General features: G+C 33.0%; 1 protein-coding gene across 1 annotated transcript in view; it reads left to right on the top strand.

The window, feature by feature from the left end:
- LOC117114999 (A disintegrin and metalloproteinase with thrombospondin motifs 16-like) overlaps positions 1 to 22,757 on the top strand; it is a 96,852-nt gene that overhangs the window by 32,199 nt on the left and 41,896 nt on the right. Inside the window, exons 4-5 of the mRNA XM_033258629.1 lie at positions 21,365 to 21,572; positions 22,008 to 22,015. Of these exons, the coding sequence (XP_033114520.1) occupies positions 21,365 to 21,572; positions 22,008 to 22,015 (216 nt within the window). The remainder of the gene's footprint in view (positions 1 to 21,364; positions 21,573 to 22,007; positions 22,016 to 22,757) is intronic.

Genomic DNA, 22,757 nt, shown 5'->3' with positions numbered 1-22,757 from the left:
AAGCATTGGTAGAAGGAAAATGATCTGTGGATATTTGATGGTTATCTGGTGACAAAGTAAAGGTATTCTGTGTGTGTTGGGCTAATAAATTTGACCAAAAACATTAATTTTTGAATTGCTTAGCATACTTTGTATAGTAATTAAGTTATTAAATTTTAATTATTTTCCTTAGCAGATTGGGATTGGATTTCTTTGGTGTGACACACACCAAGGATAACCCACGAAAGTCTTGAGACTTATTTCCAGTGGGGTCCTTCTGGTAGTGAATTGGGCAGTACCCTGGGTGACAATCCCTTACTATTTTCCGAAGAGTGTACTGCATTCTGTAACGTGCACATGGGCCATTTTGCACACAGGACCAATGGCTTAAACATCTCATCGGAAAGACGGTCCACTTTTGAAACTTGCATTTCAGCCCTCCAGCTAAAACACAAGGAGAGCAGTGATGGGAATTGAATTGGGTACCTAAAGATCTCCATGGTTCAGCGCACACACAGTGGCTACCACCAGTTAGACACAATAATTAATTGGCAGACAAGGATTTTTGAAGTAAAATATCAGTAAATAATCAGCTAAAACTGAATCTACCAATATTAATGGAGTACTTTCTACTTCATATATTTTCATTCAGTAATATGGATGTATACTTTAAGTAGGAAGATAAATGTCTAAATAAAATATAAATATTTATTGAGTAGGATAAATGTTTTGATTTCATTTTCCTACTTAATGGTGCTGCAAAGTACACCTGGCTAATCTATTGAATCCGATTGAACTGCCTGGATTTTAGGGTAAGATGATAGAAAGCAGTTCACATTCCACTATATTTAAACTAGCTTAAGATTTACCTCCTAGTTTTGCCAAAGGATTATTCAGTGTTTGAAGCTTGGCGATGTTAATGAACCTTATGAACTTGGTGATACACAGGGAGGGGGTACATTGTGGATGTCTAACATTTAAGTGTGAATAAAAATAATTTTGGTTGACCTGTTTTGCTAGTTATGTAATTTCAGGTAAAGGTATTGCACTTATTTTTCAGTTACCTTAAAAAAAAAAATCTGAAATCCAAAATTTATGGTCCATTCTATCAATGTATAGTATTGTTGAAGGGTTACATATGAGAGTCAGTTGTGCAAGGGGCACCTAGGCACTTTTGTTAATATATCTAACATAAAATGACAAACAGCTGAACATAGTAAATAAAGAACTTGATCAAAGGAAAACATGAACATGTATCAGTAGAAGCAATAAGATTCTTGAATGCACTAGTTCAGTAGAGACTTGCATATAAATGTCATGCATGGCGCCCAGCCAAACCAGAGCTCGTCAACACTCAGTCTACTAAACACACTTTCTCGGAACTTTATCAAAATAGGTTAAAAAAAAAAACAAAGTATGAACATACACACGATAAAGATGAATGTTTGGCTCTTTGAAGCAAATGCACAATAAACACACAGAAGCCCTACAAACATTTTGTAATTTCATTTAAGTAAAAAAATAAATAAATAAAAGAAATACAAAAATTATAGTTTGCATAAATATTGAAAATATCCATCCTTGAATAATTCTCACCTTTTATGTAAGCCAAGAAAGGGGGAAAAAACACATTCCATTAGACAAGTCATTAAAATTCCAAGAAAAATCCAGATCATATCATAATAAAGCATTTAATGTAATTACCATAATATAACTGTCTTTGATGCCTCTTGCACTGTACTGATAATATAACGAATATAGTAGTAGCCAACTCCTTCAGCTGCTCTGTGATGATATGCTGGTGTTTGATTGGCTATAGGGTTGTTCATTAATTTTATTATTAAGTATTGAAAGGCACTGCAGTAATGTTTGTTTCGTCATGTTAATGTGTTGGTAAATTGCCCAAGTGTCAATGTACTCTATATGCGTCAATGACCACTAAATATCCTGTTTGCAAAATGGTTAACTTTAATAAAAATTAATTATATAATTATTGCTATTGTTTTAATGTCACTATCAATCTATCCTACCTTTCCAATTTTTTCACATACAGTGGCAACCAACAACCTATGATTGTAGAGTGCATGTCCTATGCCCTGAGAGAAGATTTGGGCCTTCTTTACCTAATATGAGATTTATTTGTGGGGCTGTGGAGTGATTAAGCTATGTTTTCTGTTTCCATTTTAGCCATTTTATTTTCTTCCTTAAATAATTTCATACATGAGTAAAGATTGTTTATATTTTGCCTAAGAATGAGAACCGCTTTGACCACTCCCTGGATCCGCCACTGCCCTAGTCAAATCATTAGTATATTTATTTGCACAAATGTCCCGCTTTTAATATATTTCCATTGAATAGTGTATTTAGGACACTGGTGATATACATTTAGTGAAATTGATATTCAATCTAATCTCACCTGTACCAGTTGACCAGTTTATCTTCCCCTGTCAATCTTATTTATTCCTCCATGGTCAAACTTTGGTCCATTGAGTAAACTTAATAATTTGTTGAGATGGTAGCAGCTGTTATTTAAACAGTTTTGGGATATTTTCTTTCTGCCTGTGTAATACAGAAGTTGGCTGGCAATTGATCCATAAGAGTGAATGATTGGTGAATTGTTGGCAGGAAATATAAGCAGAATCACAGTCATTCTGCCAAGAATTATAGCATATAACTTAAGAATTCAATGGTAGAAGTGTATTTTACCTGCAATTCTGGCAAGAGTTTTATTCAACAATTATGGGAATATAAAATATTTCATTAAATCTCCTGTCTTATCTCAAGGATATTGATTGAATAATTTCTTTCCAAATTTTATAATAGATTACTAAACCCTATATAATCAAATAAGGCACTAAATAATATCTATTTATCCCTCATTAATTAATTTAGTGCACTAATAAAAATGAACAAATTAGGAACATATGCGAGTGATTAAACCAAAGTAAAAGAGAATTTTAATGTAGGCCTATATAAGCCCACTGGTTGTTCCAACATGGAATAGGAGCTTAAGCTACAAGTACCACCACCCATTTGCCATTTATTTAACTGGCAGTGGTGTATGCTAAAACTTTATACAGTAATATAAAGCCTTTTTTGCACTAGGCAAATTTATTTGGTCAAATCAAAGGCATCAGTTTATGTGCATGCGCATTCGTATTTCTATCGGCCAAACCTTCTATTGGACAAATTCTCTGTTCCTTGAGTATTTCCCTTCCTGAGCTCTGATTGGTTACGCAGTTTTTCGCTTCGCAAACAGTAGAAACAGTTTGAACTACTGATTTCACTGAAGTCAAAAACCTGGATAGAGATGTGAATAAAATGAATTTGATTTGTGGAAAACAGGTTTAGGATTGCATCTATTTGTCAAAAGTTTTTATAAGTTTTTACTATATACTAATAAATCATGTTTACACTGTAGTGCCACAAAGAGTTTGGTCTTAGCATACACCTCATTATTTGATCAGCCTCTTGTTATATGCACTCAAGAACATGTCTTGTACAATGTACTGTAATGCCAAGAATCACTGTCATATGCCTATTTGCTTTTAAAGTTGTCACATAGTGAATGGCTTGGATGTTTTTCTTTCTTTGTTGTATCTAAATTCAAACACTTTTTTTCATGATTAATTGTACCAGAATTATGCATGTCAATTGCATATATAAGGGATGTTTTTTTGTCTGTATATATCATATGATTTAGTCTACATCTAGTGTCATACTATACAAAAAATATCAGAATTCAACAATAATTTTAACATCCTCTGAAGGAAGTGACACAAGTCATTGTGATTTCTATATTTTGAACTTCATTTGTTGTTTATTTTCGTGGGTTGATTTCTTATGTCAATTAATATGATGAGTATAAATTATAGATTAATAGTTGCAGAGTAGTGGCATAACAAAGAGGCTTAAGGCACCTGGCTATGGCTTCTTTGGATTCTACCACACTGGGGTGGGGGGAAGGCCACATAAAGTCTCAGTTTGGTACAGGAGGTCCCCGGGGCCCCTGGCTTTAGCTAGTGAGAGCTCATACTTTCGTTGTTACATGGCACTGTTGTAGAGGGGGGTATGTCAATGAACAGGAGAATCAAAGCAAGTTGATCTAGGTCAGTATCAATAAAAGTCTAGAACAGGAAAGGCTTTAGCAGTATATTAGCAACAAGGGAATACACATGTGATCAAAGTAAATTGTCATTATAAGGCGATATAAACAAATAATCTAATTAGCCTGTCACTGAGTGGTCGGCATTAGGTTTGACCAGACTGTTATGGAAGTGGACAAGTGAAATTGTCACAAGACACATTTGGTTACAATTTTCACATCCTCAGTAACAGTAACAAACTGTGCCTTTGAATTTTATGTATCCTCAATAAAATACAGTAGATTGACACATCCTTTGTATAAAACCCGTCAAAGATGTTCAGCTGAAGATTCCATGCTGTTTAAGTTAAATTTTAGGAATGTGGTGGCTATTTCAAATAGAACTTATCCATGGCATTTTGTATGCGTCTTTTAGTGTTAGTAAACCAAGATAGTTTTCAGTATTGTTTTGTATAAATCATTTTCAATTTTTGATTGGAGGTATCACAAATGTCCCCAAGGCATTTTGAGGGAAAAAATATTTAAAAGAATAAAATGTTGGCTATATATAGTGTACAGATATAAGATGGTGGTGGAGGCATTTTATTGAGACAATTTCATGGTCAGAGGCACAAACATTTTTTTTCCAGGCCTGATGAATGGAGTGCTACTTTAACAAATAGTTCAAATAAAATTAATTAAAGAAAGACATACACTAGTAGAGTTTGTTGGTATGTATATTAATCAGTTATTTGTTCTGTTTGCTGACATCAGGAAGACTCAAGAGCATCTATTATGATGTTTAACAGGGTTTTACAAGAACCTCTTGAAAGAGTAGTGCAAAGAAATGATTACAAACAAATGGAAGGTTATGTCACCACACTATTGACTGTTGTTTGATGTAATAAGAAAAAGCTTGTTTTTTTTTTTAAATCAAAAAACTCACTATGTGTTGAGAAATAGCCTTTAATAATATTTAAATTCATAGTATAGTATATATTCCTCATCGATTTACCACCATAAATAATATTTATTATTTAATAAATTTTTTTAACAATAAAAATAAAATTGATCATAAATCAATGGTTATGCATCTATTTTTGCATATTTGAATGGGCCCCTGTACTTACTATGTTCTGTAAGAGTCGCCCACTCAAAATGTGGGAAATACAGTAAATTAATTGTTCCAATATCCTTTACATGACCTTTATTATATTGGCTGGCATTCAACTTAAATATTGTTTTAGTAAAAAAAAAGTCAGTAAAACATTGCTGTTAAGTGTAAAGTTGCTAAATCAATAAAAAAAGAATTTCAAAGCTTTACCTCATTGGAAGTAACTTATTTAATTCTTTTACATAAGCATTTAATAATTTAATAAACAATTAAATTTATTAAAATCAGGTAAAATCTAACGATATTTTGTCCGATGAAAATGAACATAAGAGTATTTTAAATATTATCAAAGTATTTGCCAGAATGTTAGTACAGTTAAACTTGCCTAAGTCGACTTTGCCTAAGTCGAATAATTTCTAAGTCGATCTAATTTTACATGCCATAATTGTTGTGTTTTCCATTATTTAACAATCTGTTAGTCAAATTTTATCTAAGTCGTACAATATTTTGGTGGCATTTTGGATTGGACTTAGGCAAGTTCAACTGTACAGGTATTCATGTTTTTCTTTTTGGTTAATATTTTCACTGCTTTTTGACCTTCATGTGACCTTAAGAAAGAGTACACTCATACCTAATTCTACTTCTCTGTTTTATTGCAATGAGTTTTTTTGTTGGTTTTATTTTTTATGAACTTGCTTCTGTGGAATATTTCTGAAATATTTTGTTGGTATACATTTTGTGGTGGCACCAGCTGGACGGAGGCATAAGCTGTGTAACAAATGGTTCTGACAATTTTTTATTTTGTTTCCTCAAATTTTGGTCCGATGCGTCGTGACCAGTGGGGAGCTTGACTTGTCCGAAGAAGTACTTATGTCCTTTTGTACCAACCTCATATTGGTTCTGCTACTGTATCCAAGATCATTACCAATTTAAATACTTTATAACTTATTTAGTATAATTAGACACCTACTACCCCATTTCTAAAATTACTTATCTCGTATGTGCTCATGCATTGGTCTATTGAAGTTTAGTAACCGACCATTGTATGCATAGGAGTAGGATGATTAAGATTACAATTGGATATTTTTAGTGTATTAAGCTGGTAGATTGTAGGAGACAGTAATATTTACAAAAAAATAGGATAAACAGACAGATTGGAGTCAAGTTAAGTGCTTTAGTACTTTGGCTGTACTTAACTTTTACACAAGAATTTCTAAACAAGTGTTATAGTTCCTCAAAATGTGACTTTATTTTTTCGATTCAGGTCATGAATGCTTACCTGCTCCCAAGACAAAATTAAAACAAGACTGCAAGGTGCCACTGATGTTTGTTTAAATGGCCAATATTATCATTGTGGTGTGGACCAGAATTGGAAATTGGTCACTATGCAATCCTATTCTAGACCACATTTGCACAGAACATAGATTAAAGAAAAGGCACATACAATGTTTAGTTATTATTATTTTACATGGCATTGTACTGTACGTACTGAAATATTAAAGTGTAGTGACAAAATAGGGTCCTATTGGGTCCGTCCCTGTCGGGGTGAATTTCCTGGGGCTTGAGCACCAATTCCTTTCCTACCCCTATATCACAAGTAAGAGTCTGTTAAAATAGCTACATAAAGGCCAATTCCTACTATTACAACTTTTGAATACATTCGCACTATTGTGATAAATTCTTCCTAAAGCTACTGTTGTTATAATTCATGAGACACGTTTTGCGTATATTTTTTTCTTTCAATTCTTTGTACTGTGTGTTTGTGTGTGCACGTGCCCATTTATTTGTAAGGAGGAAATGGATATTATTCTTACCATTTTGAAAGTCATTTTAACATTAGTTTTGGGTAACTTTGACAAGAATTATTGTGGCATAGTTGAAAAGGCCACAAGACCTTCATAAAAGAACCACGTTATTACTGTTGACTTGGGACTGACTAGGGATTGGGGAAAAAAGAAAGGCTGGCATAACCACAGAGAATTGACACCTCACATTTCTGTAATTTTACCAATCATTATCAACAGTCATTGTCATAATTTCTAATCATCATTTTCATCATCAGCCACCATCCTTATCTATGTCTTTATCATCATCATTGCCATTGTCATCACCATTACCTTCATCAGTATCATTACCATAACCATCATCATTGTCATTAGTACTCTTTGACATTGTCTTTATCATAACCACTGACATAATCATCATCGTCATCAATATTACCATCATTGTTTTTACTTATTTAGTGACATAGGACAATTTTTACCATAACCATCATCATTGTCATTAGTACTCTTTGACATTGTCTTGATGTAAATGTAAAATATGTGAGGTTTTTATCATCATTGTCTAACTTCCCTCTTTTCTGATTCTGTGATTGACTGCTGCTCAATATTAGGGAAATTTTTTTTAAACTTTTTCTCGAAATTCATAATAAGTTGTTTAACCTCTCTCTTTTCTGCTCTGAAAATTCTGTGGTCGTCTGTTGCTCAATATTAGGGGAAATTGTCAAAGTTTTTCTGAAAATTTATAATAATATATTCATACCTATTATTTTGTTGTGTTGAAAAATTCGACAAAAAGATCTTGTGATCACTTGAAACGTCATAAAGCACAAACCAATCTATTTCCATACCATGCCTATCATTGCATGCTTCCTCCACATGATGCAAATAGTATACCCATATTGGCCTTTCGTTTTGAAATCTCTACATGCTGTAGTTACAAATACCCTAATTTTTAATGATTGTTCTTGTATCAATAATTGGGTCATTTTATCAAACAAGCTCTAACATTTCTGTCAGAAAATCAGACACAATTTTAACAGTTTAGATATTTGCTATATTTGTTCAGCGACCAAAAACAACAATATTTTATTGTTTTTATCTCTTTTTCTTTAATCTGTTATTTTGGGGGGTTTTTTTTACTTAATCTTGACCTCTTGGGATACCAGTACTTCAAATGTATTGAAATGAGCTTTCCAGAATAAAGATAGATTTGTATTTTATTGTATTGTAAGTATAAGCTATATACAATTGCGACCAAAAAAAAAAAAAAAACTTAAAATAATAAAAATATATATTAAATTTTAAGTCTGCATTTTAATAACTAAGCTATGCTGCCATGGTATTTTAGGAGCTGTGTGTAGGCCTATTGTACTGTTTTCTTTGTACATTCATTGTATGGTACGAGGGTCCCAAACGAGCAGCTATGATGGATGAATCACTCTAATGTAAAGGTGGTCAAAAAGTTAAGTGATGGAAATGAAAGGAGACCTATTGTTCAGCGACCAAAAACAACAACTTAATTCATTTCCAAAGCCTACCCCAGGTGAATGAATCATAGCTCAAAGATTGGGCTTTTGTTTTAGCCTGAAAATTAACGTATTAAACCATATTAATTATGGAATGAAAGAAAAGTTGTGTCTACTTACATGCAAAGACATGATCTATATTTAAATGCATTTGAGATTAAAACATGTATTAATTACAATAATCTTTGAAGGTAAATAGGTTATACTGTCTCCCTCATCATGTCTGTAAATATAACATCATTTTTAAAATAGAAAATTATGTGTCTGGTTGGAAAACAAAGAGGAATTTATGATCAAATTTGAGTGGAAATTAATGTTAATCACTGTATGAAGGAGTAACTACCGATAAGTTTATGAGGAAATTCTGCAAGGCTTTGAAATTTTGTTGGCAATTGTCAAGCAAATTAGTACAAACAATTATTTAAATAAGTTAATTAAAACATGTTACAGCAAAGAGGTCCTGAAGATGTTAACAATTATATGCTTAAACATAAAATTGAACAAAGTAAGCAACAATTTTAGAGTGTGCTCACTTTTGCCCTGAGTAGGAAATAGTGTGCGATATCACACATCTCCCCGGAGGCATTTACAGAAAAAATTTATATTTTTTTTTTTCTCTAGACAACCACTGTTGTTCTATATACAATAGTGGAGGCATTTTGTAAAGATATTTTTCATGGTCAAATCAAAGACACAAAAATAATTTTTTCTTTTCCTACTTCACAACTAATTGTTTTTTTTAATGCTTTTTTCACTTAAAATTTGCATAATAAACATTCAAATATACTTAAAAACAAACGTCATTAGACGTGTTTCCATCCTGTAAAGAGAGCAGCTTAGCTCAGTTGGCTAAACTGGTGGTAGTCTCTCTGTGCACACTGAACTGTGGAGATCTCTAGGTCCCTGGTTCAATTCCCATTGCTGCTCTCCTTTTGTTTCTGTTCGAGGGCTGGAATGCGAGTTACGATAGCGCACCTTCTTTCAGGTGGGTCGTTTAAGCTATTGGTCATTTTGGCCCATGTGCCTATTAAAGAACACGGTAACTCTGCAAAAGAATAGAGGATTGTCCCCTGGTGTACTGCCCAATCATCACCAGAAGGACCCCACTGGAATTTCTTTTATGGGTTATCTTTGGTGGCGAATAAATCCATCTATTCATCCACCTTCAAGTTAATGCAACAGTAAGGGGTTTAACTGTGGTTGGAGACCTGCTAATGCTGTACTTGCTTGTGCCCTTGGGCAAGACACTTGCTTTTAATTAAATCGTCCTTTGGATGGGGTGTTACATCCTGGGTTCCACGTGCATAACAACAACATGCACAAACTCAGTATGCTAGTCACACAGTGTAGAGAATCTCCTGGTATGCTAACCATGGTAGGGGGTACTGTGGCCATGGCATATCCCCAGGGACCTAATCCAAATGGCCTTGTTGATTTTCAACAAGGACCTTATATATACATTTACATTGTATATTACTTTAAGTTATTTCCTTATATTAGTTTCTATTTTGCTGAATTGGCTCCATTCCAAAAAATTTCAGGAGGCCTACCCAGTTGCCTAAAATTGAATTTTGAGTATGGTAGCAAGCCACCCACCCCACACAATTTAAGACCATAAAGACGAATTGTAGAATTTGTAACTTTAAAGGTTTGTAAAAATGCAGAAGTTTACAGTCCAAAGAATCTTTGATTGATGTTTGTATTCCCAGGGGCATAGTTTTTAGATTGATGGACTTGATAAGGAACCTATATATTTTCCTTAAATAGCACCAAATATTTGAGAATAATACACCTTACTGGAATTGGGTTACATGTGAATCGCTCAATTTATTGTAAACAGAGAATAATCTGTCTCAATTTCAACAACTTATTTTAAGCATATTGTGTTTGCCTAAATGTGCAGAAACTTTTCAAAATGTAATTTTATTTATTTTATAACTTTTCATTATTCTTGTTTTTTTTTAATTCTTTTTTTTTATCTGCAACAACTGTATTTTAGATAAATGTCCAGAGGCCTGAGATCCTATAATTTGTGTTTCAATATATTGACATGTCAACAACAAAGTACTTTGTGATCAACAGTCTTGAGCCATTGCCAATGTGTCTGCTCAACCCAACCAGACAAAAACATTTTTTTTTTTCAATTTCATTCTCAATTTAATTTCTTTTTTTCATATCACTTAACATGTAAATATTCCCTGAAGTTATAACAAAGTGTTTTTTTTTTCTTTATTTTTTAATTATCTTTTCCATATAAATTTTACAATGGCAGCAATGCCATTGCAGGGATTTGCTTTATGGTAGTTAACACTAAAATGACTGTACATATAAGCTGACTCCAAAGTGACGCACAATATATGGTGTTTTATTGCATTGCAAGGGTCGGGCAGATTCTGAGATGTCCAAAAAAGTGGGGGTGGGCGATTGAGAGGCATCACTACTTTAGGAGGTAATTTTTATTTTCTTGACGCCGGAAATAACCTCGGAGGCGTTTTGGCAATCAATAAAGTTTTTTTTCAGCTTTCTTTTTTTTCTTTTTTTTGGCTTTTCAAAAGGGTAATCCTGGCTAAATCCGCCCCTGATTGCATGCGTACTAGCAAACTCATGTTGATGTGAAATTTGTTCCAGTAGATTTATTAAGCAATTCAAAATAGGCACTATGTAAAATTTATTGAAAGAAATTAATTTAAGAATAACAGCTCGAAATATTGATAATTCCTGGCATAACTCATAACCACTTTTTAGGAAGTAAACAACGATTAGTGAAGGTATGCTTTAATCATACCTGACCACATGATCTCATCTGAATGTGAACAGCTCATAATAGGGATGTCTGATGCCTGCTAGCATTAAAGCTTTTAAAGTCAGGCGCCGGAGGAAAAAAAAATTTTTGATATGTTGTAGAACTGATTTTTCTAAGACAGAAAAAAGTTTTTTGACGAAAAACTGGGGAACGGTGAATGAGATACAGATTTTTTAATATTTAAAAACTGGGGGAATAAGGTGTAAAAACGGGCAGTTATGCCCCTTTTTCCCCAGTTTTTAAATATTAAAAAATCTGTATTTCATTCATCGTTCCCCAGTTTTTCGTCAAACAGCTTTTTTCTGTCTTAGAAAAATCAGTTCTACAACATATCAAAAAATATTTTTCCTCCGGAGCCTGACTTTAAACCATTTTCTTACAGGTTTTATTCAACTAAACTTGTTGACATTATGGTAAATGCTACCTATTATTTTAATTACTATACTTATTTTCAAATAATAGCAACCTACCAAATTTTGTTGTTTTTGGCATTGGTTCAATAAAATGAAACCTGGAGTAAAATGTCATTATACCATGGTACTTCAACACCTGTAAGAACATAACCCTCCTTCCCTTATGGTGGGCAAAATCTGCCATGTTTGTACATAGTCATTCGTTTTTGTTATTCTTTTTCTTATTTGCTTTTTCCATTTATTCTGGTTATTCCAAAGAATTTCTTCTTTTGATCAGCTCGCTGACTAGCCTTTGCATTCTTGTTAAATATGATAGAATAAAGTAAAAATAAATAAGTGAAACAAGTTCAGCATTTGTTCAAGAAACGGAATATTAAATATACGAAAAGATAGACATGTGCCAATAATTGTCAAAATGAACTCATCACTTTTGAGAATCTCCATCACTTGTGAAGAAAGTGTAATAGGTTACGAGGTCTGCTTGCAATTAGTCACATTGACTTTATAGGAAATGGGATAGATTAGCGTTCACTTCATATTACAACGTTTAAAATGAATTCCTACATTAAAACTAAAATGTGCCTTCAGCAAGGCACAAGCCAGCCAAGTACTTTGACAACAACCTACTTGCAAACTGAATGTTAACTGTGTTCCTAGCTAGAGGGGACCCATTGCCATTACCATGGGCAGCAAAATACGGCCTAAAATTAATTTAAGTAAAAGGATTTGTTTTAACTGAACCATTATACATCCCATACTGACTTGAATTTGGGGCACAGAAGACACTTGAGACTAGAGGCTCCTGGCTAGCCTAACATTTGAGGTCCTAGACTCGGGCCCTACGGGTAGAAGCGAAACCCGCTTCACTCTAGCATTTTTTATGTATTTTTACATTATTCCGCCCTTTGCGAACTACCTTGCTGAATTGATATTTGGCCCTGCCAAGTTTAAAAGAGTGCAGTCCTGGTCCAGGTTGGCAAAGAAATGCTGATTAATATCCGGAGGGCTCTTATGGTCCATGGCCCCTGATTTTCACCAGTGTAAACTCATAGGTGTTACACCACTGACAGTAGGCCTGCTCTGCTTTCTGTATTACTCGGGGCTTTATGAGTGGAAGGCTTTCTTATTCCGAATTAAAAATTGATGTAAAAGATATGAGTTTTAGTGGAGGAAAAAAAAAAAATTTTTTGTTGCCATTACCTGCAGTTTTTGTGTTGAAAAAATAATTGTAAGGATTTCAGCATATCAAAGACATGTTTTTCTCGACAGACTTTATAGCAAAAATAACTTTTGACTTCTTAGAAATTTTATAGAAAAAATACTGACATTTAAAATGTCTCTGTCAATAACATTTAAGTCTGGCTCAGGGGTCAGACAGTCCAACAAAAAAACAACCTGTTTGTCTGCTTTGAAGTGAACAAACAACAAAGTGATTTTAAAAAAATAAGCATTGTTTAATGAATGAATAATATTTGTTAAATTAATTCTGCTTCTTTCCAGGATATCATTTAATTTGTATATTTATCATTATTTATTTATGAAGTAGAAAAATAATTCAACTGAAAATCTATTCAAGTTATTTGTCTTGAAATCTTTGAAATCCATAAAATTATTATAACTTATCACGAATTTGCAGGCCTTTTATCTACAAACACCCATTAATTGTCTTCAGGGTGATTTAAGGGTTTGAGCAAAGAAATAGGAAATGAAAATGTTTTCATCTTCTAATTCGCAATTGAAAGATAATTGTTTAAATACTTTAATATAATAAATAAGCCATTCAAATATGGAACTGTATTGTTTAATGAATGAAAGCTGTCCCGGAAAATTATCCCGGCTCTTGTACCTGATCAGAAAAAAAATCAAATTTGAACTGTGTGACTAGGTTTAAAATATCTTTATGAGTGCATGCTATTACTGCACATCATTGAACTTCAAGAGAATGTACCCATTAATAGATTGACCATGCACGCGAAAAATCTTACCATCTGTTTTTAGCCAGTTACGGTAAGACCTACTTGACTATATTTAACCGGCCCTGGCCAGGTTCTTACAAGGGGGGAGGATTCTCAGGGCTTGGGATCCAGGGGCCTGCCAAAGGGCCCCGGTGGGATGGGGGAAAATCCCCTGATGCCAGGGTGATTATTGTGTTTTATGGGTCTAAATAATGCTATAAAAGTAGTTATGTTTGCAAAAGGTCAGTGTTTGCAAAACATTCCGTCACAGTCTGGGTGGGTCTGCAGTGGATTATTATTTAGGTTAGAGGATTCGTTCAGGAAATCTAGGAGAGGGATTTCGGCAGAAATAAGGGGTTCTCCCAAAACATAACCACCCTTTTTAAATCCAGTTACAAATGATGATATGATTTGACCAAGGTTAATTTACGTCTTGTCAGTCTAATGCAAACACAACTTTAGTCTTACAGTATATCTAGCATTTGGGTTTACTGCCAACTGATAAGGATCATTGCATGGGTTTAGTACTATTATAATTGTAATCAATTATCATAACTTTTATACTGGTGTCCCAGCGATCACCTTTCATATTCGCAACTCTTACTGTTATTTTCTGCAGAGATTTGTATACCGGTGTTCATCTGGTCTCATCAATTAACTTGTAGACAGAGTTGTTATTGGAGATTTTATGCACAAGTTTTGTAGTTTTATTTCATTAATTGGATTTAGTTGAAGAATTGATTGAGGAAGCTTGTCAAATTACAAGGCGTCCTTCGCAACGACAGCATACGTTTAATGCAAAGCAACCTGTGATTATTTTGTGACATATTAATATATATTTTTAATTAAGTATAGTAATTACAGTTTTCCCACTTATCCTTTAAAAATATGTCATATGCATCTTGCTCTGTGAAAACTGCACACTACAGACACAAATATCTAAACCAATAAAAAAGAAAATCTAGACCACATGTAGCTATTAAACTTTAGTTTAAACATATGTGCTGTCGAAAATACCTTAAATAATAATAATAAATAATAATTCTGGATTTATATAACGCCTCATATTGACACAACCTCGAGGCACAAAACCAAAATAAATGTACAAATGTACCTAAAATTATTATCAAGTATTTGGGTTTTAGTTTAGTTCAGATGTCATGGACGTAGGCTAGTGGATGTGGACACTAGTAACATCTGAGGGATTGTGACATGCCCAGAGAATCAGGGATTTTTAAATTCTAATTAGTTGAAGATGGATTGTAACAGCAGCATATCTAGGGATGCGCAGGGAGAACCCCTCCCCCAAAAGAAAAAGTTCATGCCTCTCCCTCCCCACACTGGAAAACCTGGAAGAAGCTCAGGTAGTTAAAAATTACCTCCTATCACCATATCCTCCTATTTCACATAATAGATCTCCTCATTGAGACCTGCTACTTAACTGCTGTGCCCCCATTAGGGCCGTTCCCCCCACCCCACAATTTCCAGACAAAGTATTCTACAATTTGGTTTAATCGCTTTGACTTTTAACTACAGTCTAATCAAGCTGTTTAATGCACCTTAAAGCAGTATTTATTTAAATATAATTTCAAAATCATACTTGTGATAGTAATTTAATTAATTTTATGTAGGACAAGTCTCAAGCTGAGTTTGGCACAGGTTCAATGAAATGGCTAGGCATACAGGCTAGCCGGCTACCTAAAAAGTGATTTAAGCCAATGGCCCCATGATTCTGAGATCATTTATTTTTTTTAAAGATGATTCTTAAAATTTCTAAACAAAAATTAAAGGACAGTAGAAATTAAAGGGATTTACTGTGGATTATGAACAGAAGCCAATACATCCACTAGCTGTCATTTCTTGGCACAGTCACTCACCCCTGAACACTTTTGTCTAAGCCTTTAATTCCTCTTTGACATGTTTGACCGGACATGCTCATCTTCAGCACCATAAACAGTGCTGCCATATATCAATACTACATCTCTACTTAGTGACGCTCAGAGTTGAGTGCACGTTTTTGCATATCATCCTCATTTTGTGGCTTTCAGCGAACTCATTAATTTTTTTCACGTATTGTGCATACCATATCTTGATATTGAAAAACGGATGTAAAGGATCATTTTCTATCCCTTACAATGTGTTGGTGACAGTTAGCCATGTAATTTGACAACAATAGAAATAATATTGGCAAAGAAAATTGATTGTAAAGATAATATATTTCTAAAAAATCTTGATTTTTGGTGAAGTTTGTGGTCATCTACTTGCCACAAAAATGCATTATACCCTTCCAGAAGAATAAGTTCCTTTGGCGTGAATATTTGATTCCGCACGTGTCACGTTTGTAGATGTATCTCTGAACTTTACTTCCTGTTGAACAAAGTTCAGCCACCTTAAAAAAATTATTATAATTTACAATTTGTTATATAATATTTGATAGTGTTTATGATTCTTCAGAAAAATAAATATATATTTAGTTATTCATAACAAGTTGAATGGTTCCAATGTGCCTTTAAAAAGTTATTGTATTTAATTACTATTATGCAACTGTATATAAATCTGTTTAAAAGGCCTCCCTATTTACTTTCTGTTTCAGAAAAAAAGTGAACTTTTTTTGTTAATGCATTTTATATGCATTTAAAGTTCAAAGCCAGTTGAAAATTTGACCATATTATTAATTCGCATATTGATATTTAAAAGATCGAAACACTAAAAACCAATCTGGTGTTCTGTGCTGGGTTTTTTTTTTCTGGGTACTGAAACACTATTTGTTTCTAGACTGGTGTTTGTGGTGAGGGAGGATGGGGGAGAGAACAACAATGAAAACATATGTTATTGTACAGAAGTAATATTTTCCTTTTAATCGACATTTCTTTAAGGTTCTATATGTGCTACATGCATTGGAATATCCAAATTAAATTTTAAGCTTTAAATGTATAAACGTGTAGGCCTGAAACAGGCTCCCCTCCATCTTCTGTACTAATAGTAAAAACTTATCAACAGATATTGCCTATGATGTCAGCAGATATTCATGATGTCACAATATTGAGGATGTCATTTAATAAAGGTGTATATCTGATTCATTACGTACCTTTAGAGTGTAACATTTCTTCTTATGGTGAATATACACAGGTTACTTTAAAAATGCAACGTAAAACATTTCATTTTGAAAAGCTCAAAAAAACCTGCTTTTTGTTCATCCATTGTGATATTGCATTTCTGTTTACCACTGTGTATTAGCTAATGATTTTGATTTCAAGTTTAGTTTTTAAGTTAAGTTCAGTAAGTACCTTTAAGGTAATTTTGTTTTTTTATCTTTTTATCATGTAGATGTGTGGCAGACATTTTGTAACCTGGATTTTTCATGACGCTCTGCTGCTGGTGCTTCGTAATCTGGACATTATGTAACCAAGGCATTTCAGGTCTCAAAATGTCCAGGTTGCGAGGTACCCGTGGTATATTTGCTGGGGGTCTGGGTGTTAGAGGGCCCTGGTTACAGAATGTCAACAATTCCATATAGAATAAATGTTAATAATGATAATAATTATTATTATTATTGTTATTTTTATTGTTATTATTATTATTATTATTATTGCTATTATTATTATTATTAAGGAAGCGCATGCAATGAGAATTAAGCATTTAACTAAAGCCTCTATACCTTACAGTATATAAATGTTTATTGGGTTTAAAAACAACCAATGACGTGTATGGAAGATTAGGTTCTATGTACTGTAAAAATGTCTATTGTGCCATTACACCCTTCATTGTATTCAATATTTCTTATCGGTGGTTCAACTGTGAACGTCCTTCACTTTTAAAAAGTTGTGTAATTTTATAAGCATTGGATTTTCTACACTTCATTTGGTAATATACTTACAGTTATATTCCTATTGTGTAGTTATTTAAGTAACCATTATTAAACTTTTTAAAGCTCACCGAAAAGTGTGTCATTTAAGATATGTCAATCAATAGATATTAGCTTTATCATCCGGCGTTTGCAAGGTCCTGCAAATCATCTAATATTATGGGGCCCCCACAAAATATATTAAAATAGATTTGATAATATTCATAAGAAACAATTAAATACTGTACTTCGACTCATAATTACTCTTTTCAACACCTTGTACAAACAGTGACTCGTTTACCTACTGTTTTCTTTTTTTAACATATCAATCATTAAATCTTTGCTTGAATTACTTTATGATTCATAGTTTTGGAGTCCTTAATCTAAAAACTTTATATAGTTATTTTTATAATTTACTTTTATATAACATATATTTAATAATAGGAATACACTTAAAATTTTGCTTTAGATAATTTATGGTTTACTACTATGATATTATAATATTGGTGATTATTGCTGTCCATGGAGATAAATTAATAGTGAAAATGTTTTTACTTCTATTAGAGTGAGTTGCATTTGTACCACAAGTATTTTAATTAAATCAAGTGGGTTTTTTTTTTCAACTAAAAAGATGACTGACTAAAATAAGCTGTAATATTGAATTAAAATAATATAATTATTTTTGGCGTGTATACATATCAAAGCACTCCATTTCCCTGTCAGTGGAAACGGTATTAATTACACCCTGGGGTGAGTACCCAGTCAAGCATGAATATTCAGTGGCGCAGTCTAAATACGTTCAACATAGAACATTTGCATCCTACAAGGTACCTATTTATACTCCTGGTTGGAGAGAGACAAAAATAGATAACATGTGAATGGGTAGCGTGAGATTAAAACCACAAAAACACAGTTGAGAAACTCAAAGTTAAGCGCTAACATTTCACATTTCATTTCCTCGTGTACTCAATATAATCAAGTTTTGCGTCAGTTGATGTCCACATGAAATAGTGGGTGTTTAGGTACATGGTGGTAAACTAGATTGAAACAATTTTAACAAGAATTTCTTCTGATTATAAATCACTCTTGTTTTTTTTTTCATTTTTTTTTTGTAGTATTATTACAAAAGTGATGAGAAAATTGCTTTACACACTGCTCCTGTTTAATATTTCTTTTTAGGTTCTCCATATCTGTTGTCGGTCAAAATTTTCATTGTTGAACTTGCTGTCATTAAGTGCTCCTGGAAAAAGTCTTCTTGGTTTCCTCTTTAATATGATAATCCTGAATTTAGTTTGGTTAGATGTTTGGCAGATATAAGTATGACAGCCTGTGCCCCAGTTGCATCAACCCATCCATGTCATGTGACTGGTGGGTGTGGTCACAATATTGACCTTTGAATTTAAGGTCATTATTCCCAGTCATCATTCTTTGTGAATCCAATCTTAAATTGAAAACAATGTTTTCTTAATGAAGAAAACAATTACCAGAAATAATGATGTCAATCTTATACATCATTATTTCATCGATGATCACAGCACTGGTTACCCCTCGTTACTGGATACAAAAACATTAATGCACAACATGCAAAACTATCCGCTCACTGGGGAGTATCCCTAGTCAAGCAGCTGAAATAGGGAAGAAGATAAAAGGTTAATGATAACATAATGTAGTTAAATTTGTTAGACCATAACACAATGTCTAGTTTTGCTACTATCACTACCCATAAATAAAAGAATAATAACATCAACCAACACTGTGCTGTGTTTCATCGTGTTTGATGATGGTGGTGTCTTATCTTCTTTTTTTTTATATGCAAAGCTATTACGGGTGAACAGGAACATAGCAATTTTCAGCCATTTTTTTTATTATCTATTAAAAGAGATTCATGGAGGCTTGGAATCTGCATTAGAAAATGATGATCTCCCATACGTTTTGAGTCAACATGATGAGAGATTAATCACATTGACCAAATTAAAATTTATTCTTCAACCACCTATTTCTATGATATTAAATTTTTTGAAGAATTTATTAAATTTAAAATACTACTTCAATATGGTTCATGTTTAAAACCATTGCCATTGAATATTGATCATTTAATCTAGAATAAACAAATAAATTGGACTAGTTTTTTTTTTCTGTCAAAGTAATTTGATGTAATATTTCTAAATATCTTGGGAAAAAAATTAAGCTTCTGTATTTAGGTCATTTATTTACTCCACGAGTCGCAGTCCCTTTAAGATGACATCATTTTTTAATTTTAATTTTTTCATGTATCCATACATAAAGGTTGACTGCCTACAGTAATTTTTAGTGACATCTATATTAGCTGCCAGATGATGTTCCAATAAAATTGCAATGATGAAAGAAAGCGCAAAATGTTTAAGAGACCTTAAGGAAAGCTCAGGTTAACTTGCTTTTCACAGCTTGATGAATAACTCTTAAATTGTGAATGATAGAACACAAAACCATCCGGCCTGAGACAGTAGCAAGTGGTAGAATGTAGAAAATCAAGTGACCCATATCTTTTTTTCTGGTCATAAAGTGTCTGGGACACATTGCATGTGGTTATATTGATGAAGGGTGTACAGTAATCACTATTTAATAGTTTCTGTTTATTTTATGACTTCCTGAAAATATTTAATAAATCTATCTAAAACAAAACAGAAATATATTTTTTCCAAGACCAACTATCGCATGATTTAGTACAAACATATAATTACTTGTCAAAGAAATTTTCTTTACACAATAATACAAGATGATTCCTATTTTGTATTAAAATATTTTTTTAGGCACTGCCAAGGGTATGCCAAACAAACCTTGCACAGGACAAGAAGCTCTTCATGCTGTAGACTAAGGCTAACTATTCCACTTCTTATCAATAATAATGATAAATAATATTCATGTCATTTAACATTCAGAGAGCAGGTTGTGGTACAAGCAGGGATCAAGGGGTTTTTTACCTCCATGGACAAGCATGGACCCTCTTTAGGTCATGGACAAGTATGGACCCCTTCAGTCCTTGGCTCCACTAAGAATTTTACCCTTGGACCCTGTCCCTTGGTTCAGGCTTCTTAAGCATCTTGCTTGGTTTGGACTCCCTGTCGGATTTGTTTGATCCCCTGTCGGATTTGTTTGATCCCCTGTCAACAGATTTCTGTAGCCATCACTGAGCAAGAACACCAATATAGATAGTAAAACGTATTATCATCAGATTCAGAATCTGCAGCCAATTGGATGTCGCTATAAACGTCGACTATAATTACCTTTACTACCCTGGATACGTTCTCAATGACAGTTACATTTTGGTTTGTCTGTTTGATTGAAATCAACCCATCTCATTTGGCTGGGTTCAGAATCAGGCAGTAGCATCCAGAGGAAGTGTTGATTTGCGCATTGTTAAAAGAGAAGTCTGCCATCGCTGACTAACAGACCAGAGCGATTACGTCCAATTTTCGCTTGTTTCCTCCGGTCTTCACATTAGTGTTATTAGATTTAAAGTATTCATGTTAACTTCAATTACCACTAATTTGTTGGTTCTTAAAGATAAATAGTTTAACATTTTGTTGTGTTTAGAGATGCAATTAAAGAATATTAAATAAGGTAAAACAAATGGTTTCACATTTTAGATTATAAATTTTATTTATAACATCAGGATGGACAAAAACACAGTAAAATTAGTTTATAATGACTTTCATTATTGTTTGTTATAGGATATCTTTTTATGTTTCTTTGTGTTTTTTAATATTTACTGTTCCCTTCAGCTACATCATGTTCATTTTTTTTATCTCAAATATTTTTTTTTTTTTTTTTTTGATAATTTAATATTTACTCTGAAAATAAATGCAGTTTCTTTCTTTTATAGACTGGCTTAATACGTACAGCTGAAACGGACTACTTGATTCAACCACTACCGGAACATATAGCAGTGGCACAAAACTTTACAGCGGGATCTGACCACTCTCCACACATTATCTATAAAAGGTCCGCAGACATACGACACCATAAGCATGAACCAAAGATAGGTAAAGCTAAAAGCAAAAAGGATCATTTTTGTGGAAGGAAAAAAAAATGTAAGTATATAAGAAAATTTAATGTGATAGGTTTGTTTTATAAAAGTGTTAACCTGGGGTTTTTTAAATATTGAATGCACCTCAAACAAGGCCTAAGAGACACTTTCTAGGTAAGGGGTTAATTTTTTATTAATTATATTTATATACCACGAAAAACTTGCAGGTTGAAACATAACGTGAACTACTTCACATCCTGTCAACAACGCAAGCTGGGGTATCTATATGGCCAGCAAGAATGGTTAGAGTGCAGTTTGATTGTCTGACCTCAAAGTTCAATAACCGGAATGAAAACCACTGTGCCAAACCGCCTTCCACTAAATTATTTGTTTTCTGAATGTTTTATCATAACAAAAAACTTATAAGTTCAAGTTATAATTAAATAATTCACAAATGTGGAAATACTATAAATCACTCTGTTTTTCTTATTTTTTTTAGTTGCCTTTGTAAGAACTATTTAATCATGTATAGAAAGTGCCAATTAGATGAAAATGTAAATAATAAAACTTATATCTGGCAAATGACAATTTACTTTGGATAAGAATATAAAAATATATATACCAATATTAAAATTCGTTAGCAGGCTTAAATGGATTTAATCAAATGGAACAACTGCTTTTAAAAGAATTTTAATTTCAGTACAATAGATTATTTTTGTGCCTCTTTGGGAAAGAAAATTTGGATAAATATGTCCTTGGCATCCAGGTTTTTCACATGTAAGATAATTCTTATGAGAAATTAATGAAAACCCATAACAGAACAATTATATGGATCAAAACCAAAATACATTGATTTCTTTGATTTTTTTCAAGGTTGGGTTTTAGGTTTAACTATTTGAGTGAACTGAAGCCTTTCACAAAAACCCAATTCGGATATTGTGTATATCTTGTATGACAGCAGGCTTAGAATACACAAAGGTGGATACAATAGTCGCATTACATATTCTGTTTAATAATTTGACAGTTGTGATTCAATGCAAACTCTTTTTTATGCTCAGAATAGATATATCCATTAGCCAGACAAAGACTTTTTTTCTAAAGAATGTTCATCATGATCAAACCTTTCCCAATACAAAAATGAAAACTTCCATTTCACCTAATTTTCCTCATGTTTATTTGCTGTTTGAATTTCTGTAAGGACAATATTCAAAGTATTAGTAGGAGTGGGTCCATGTGAGAAGGGCATAGG

The sequence above is a fragment of the Anneissia japonica genome, unplaced genomic scaffold, assembly GCF_011630105.1.
Source record: "Anneissia japonica isolate Jap-2015-1 unplaced genomic scaffold, ASM1163010v1 scaffold119_len492752_cov174, whole genome shotgun sequence".
Taxonomy (NCBI): Eukaryota; Metazoa; Echinodermata; class Crinoidea; order Comatulida; family Comatulidae; genus Anneissia; species Anneissia japonica.
Note: the sequence above shows the minus strand (reverse complement) of the source record. Positions and strands in the feature narration are given on the sequence as shown.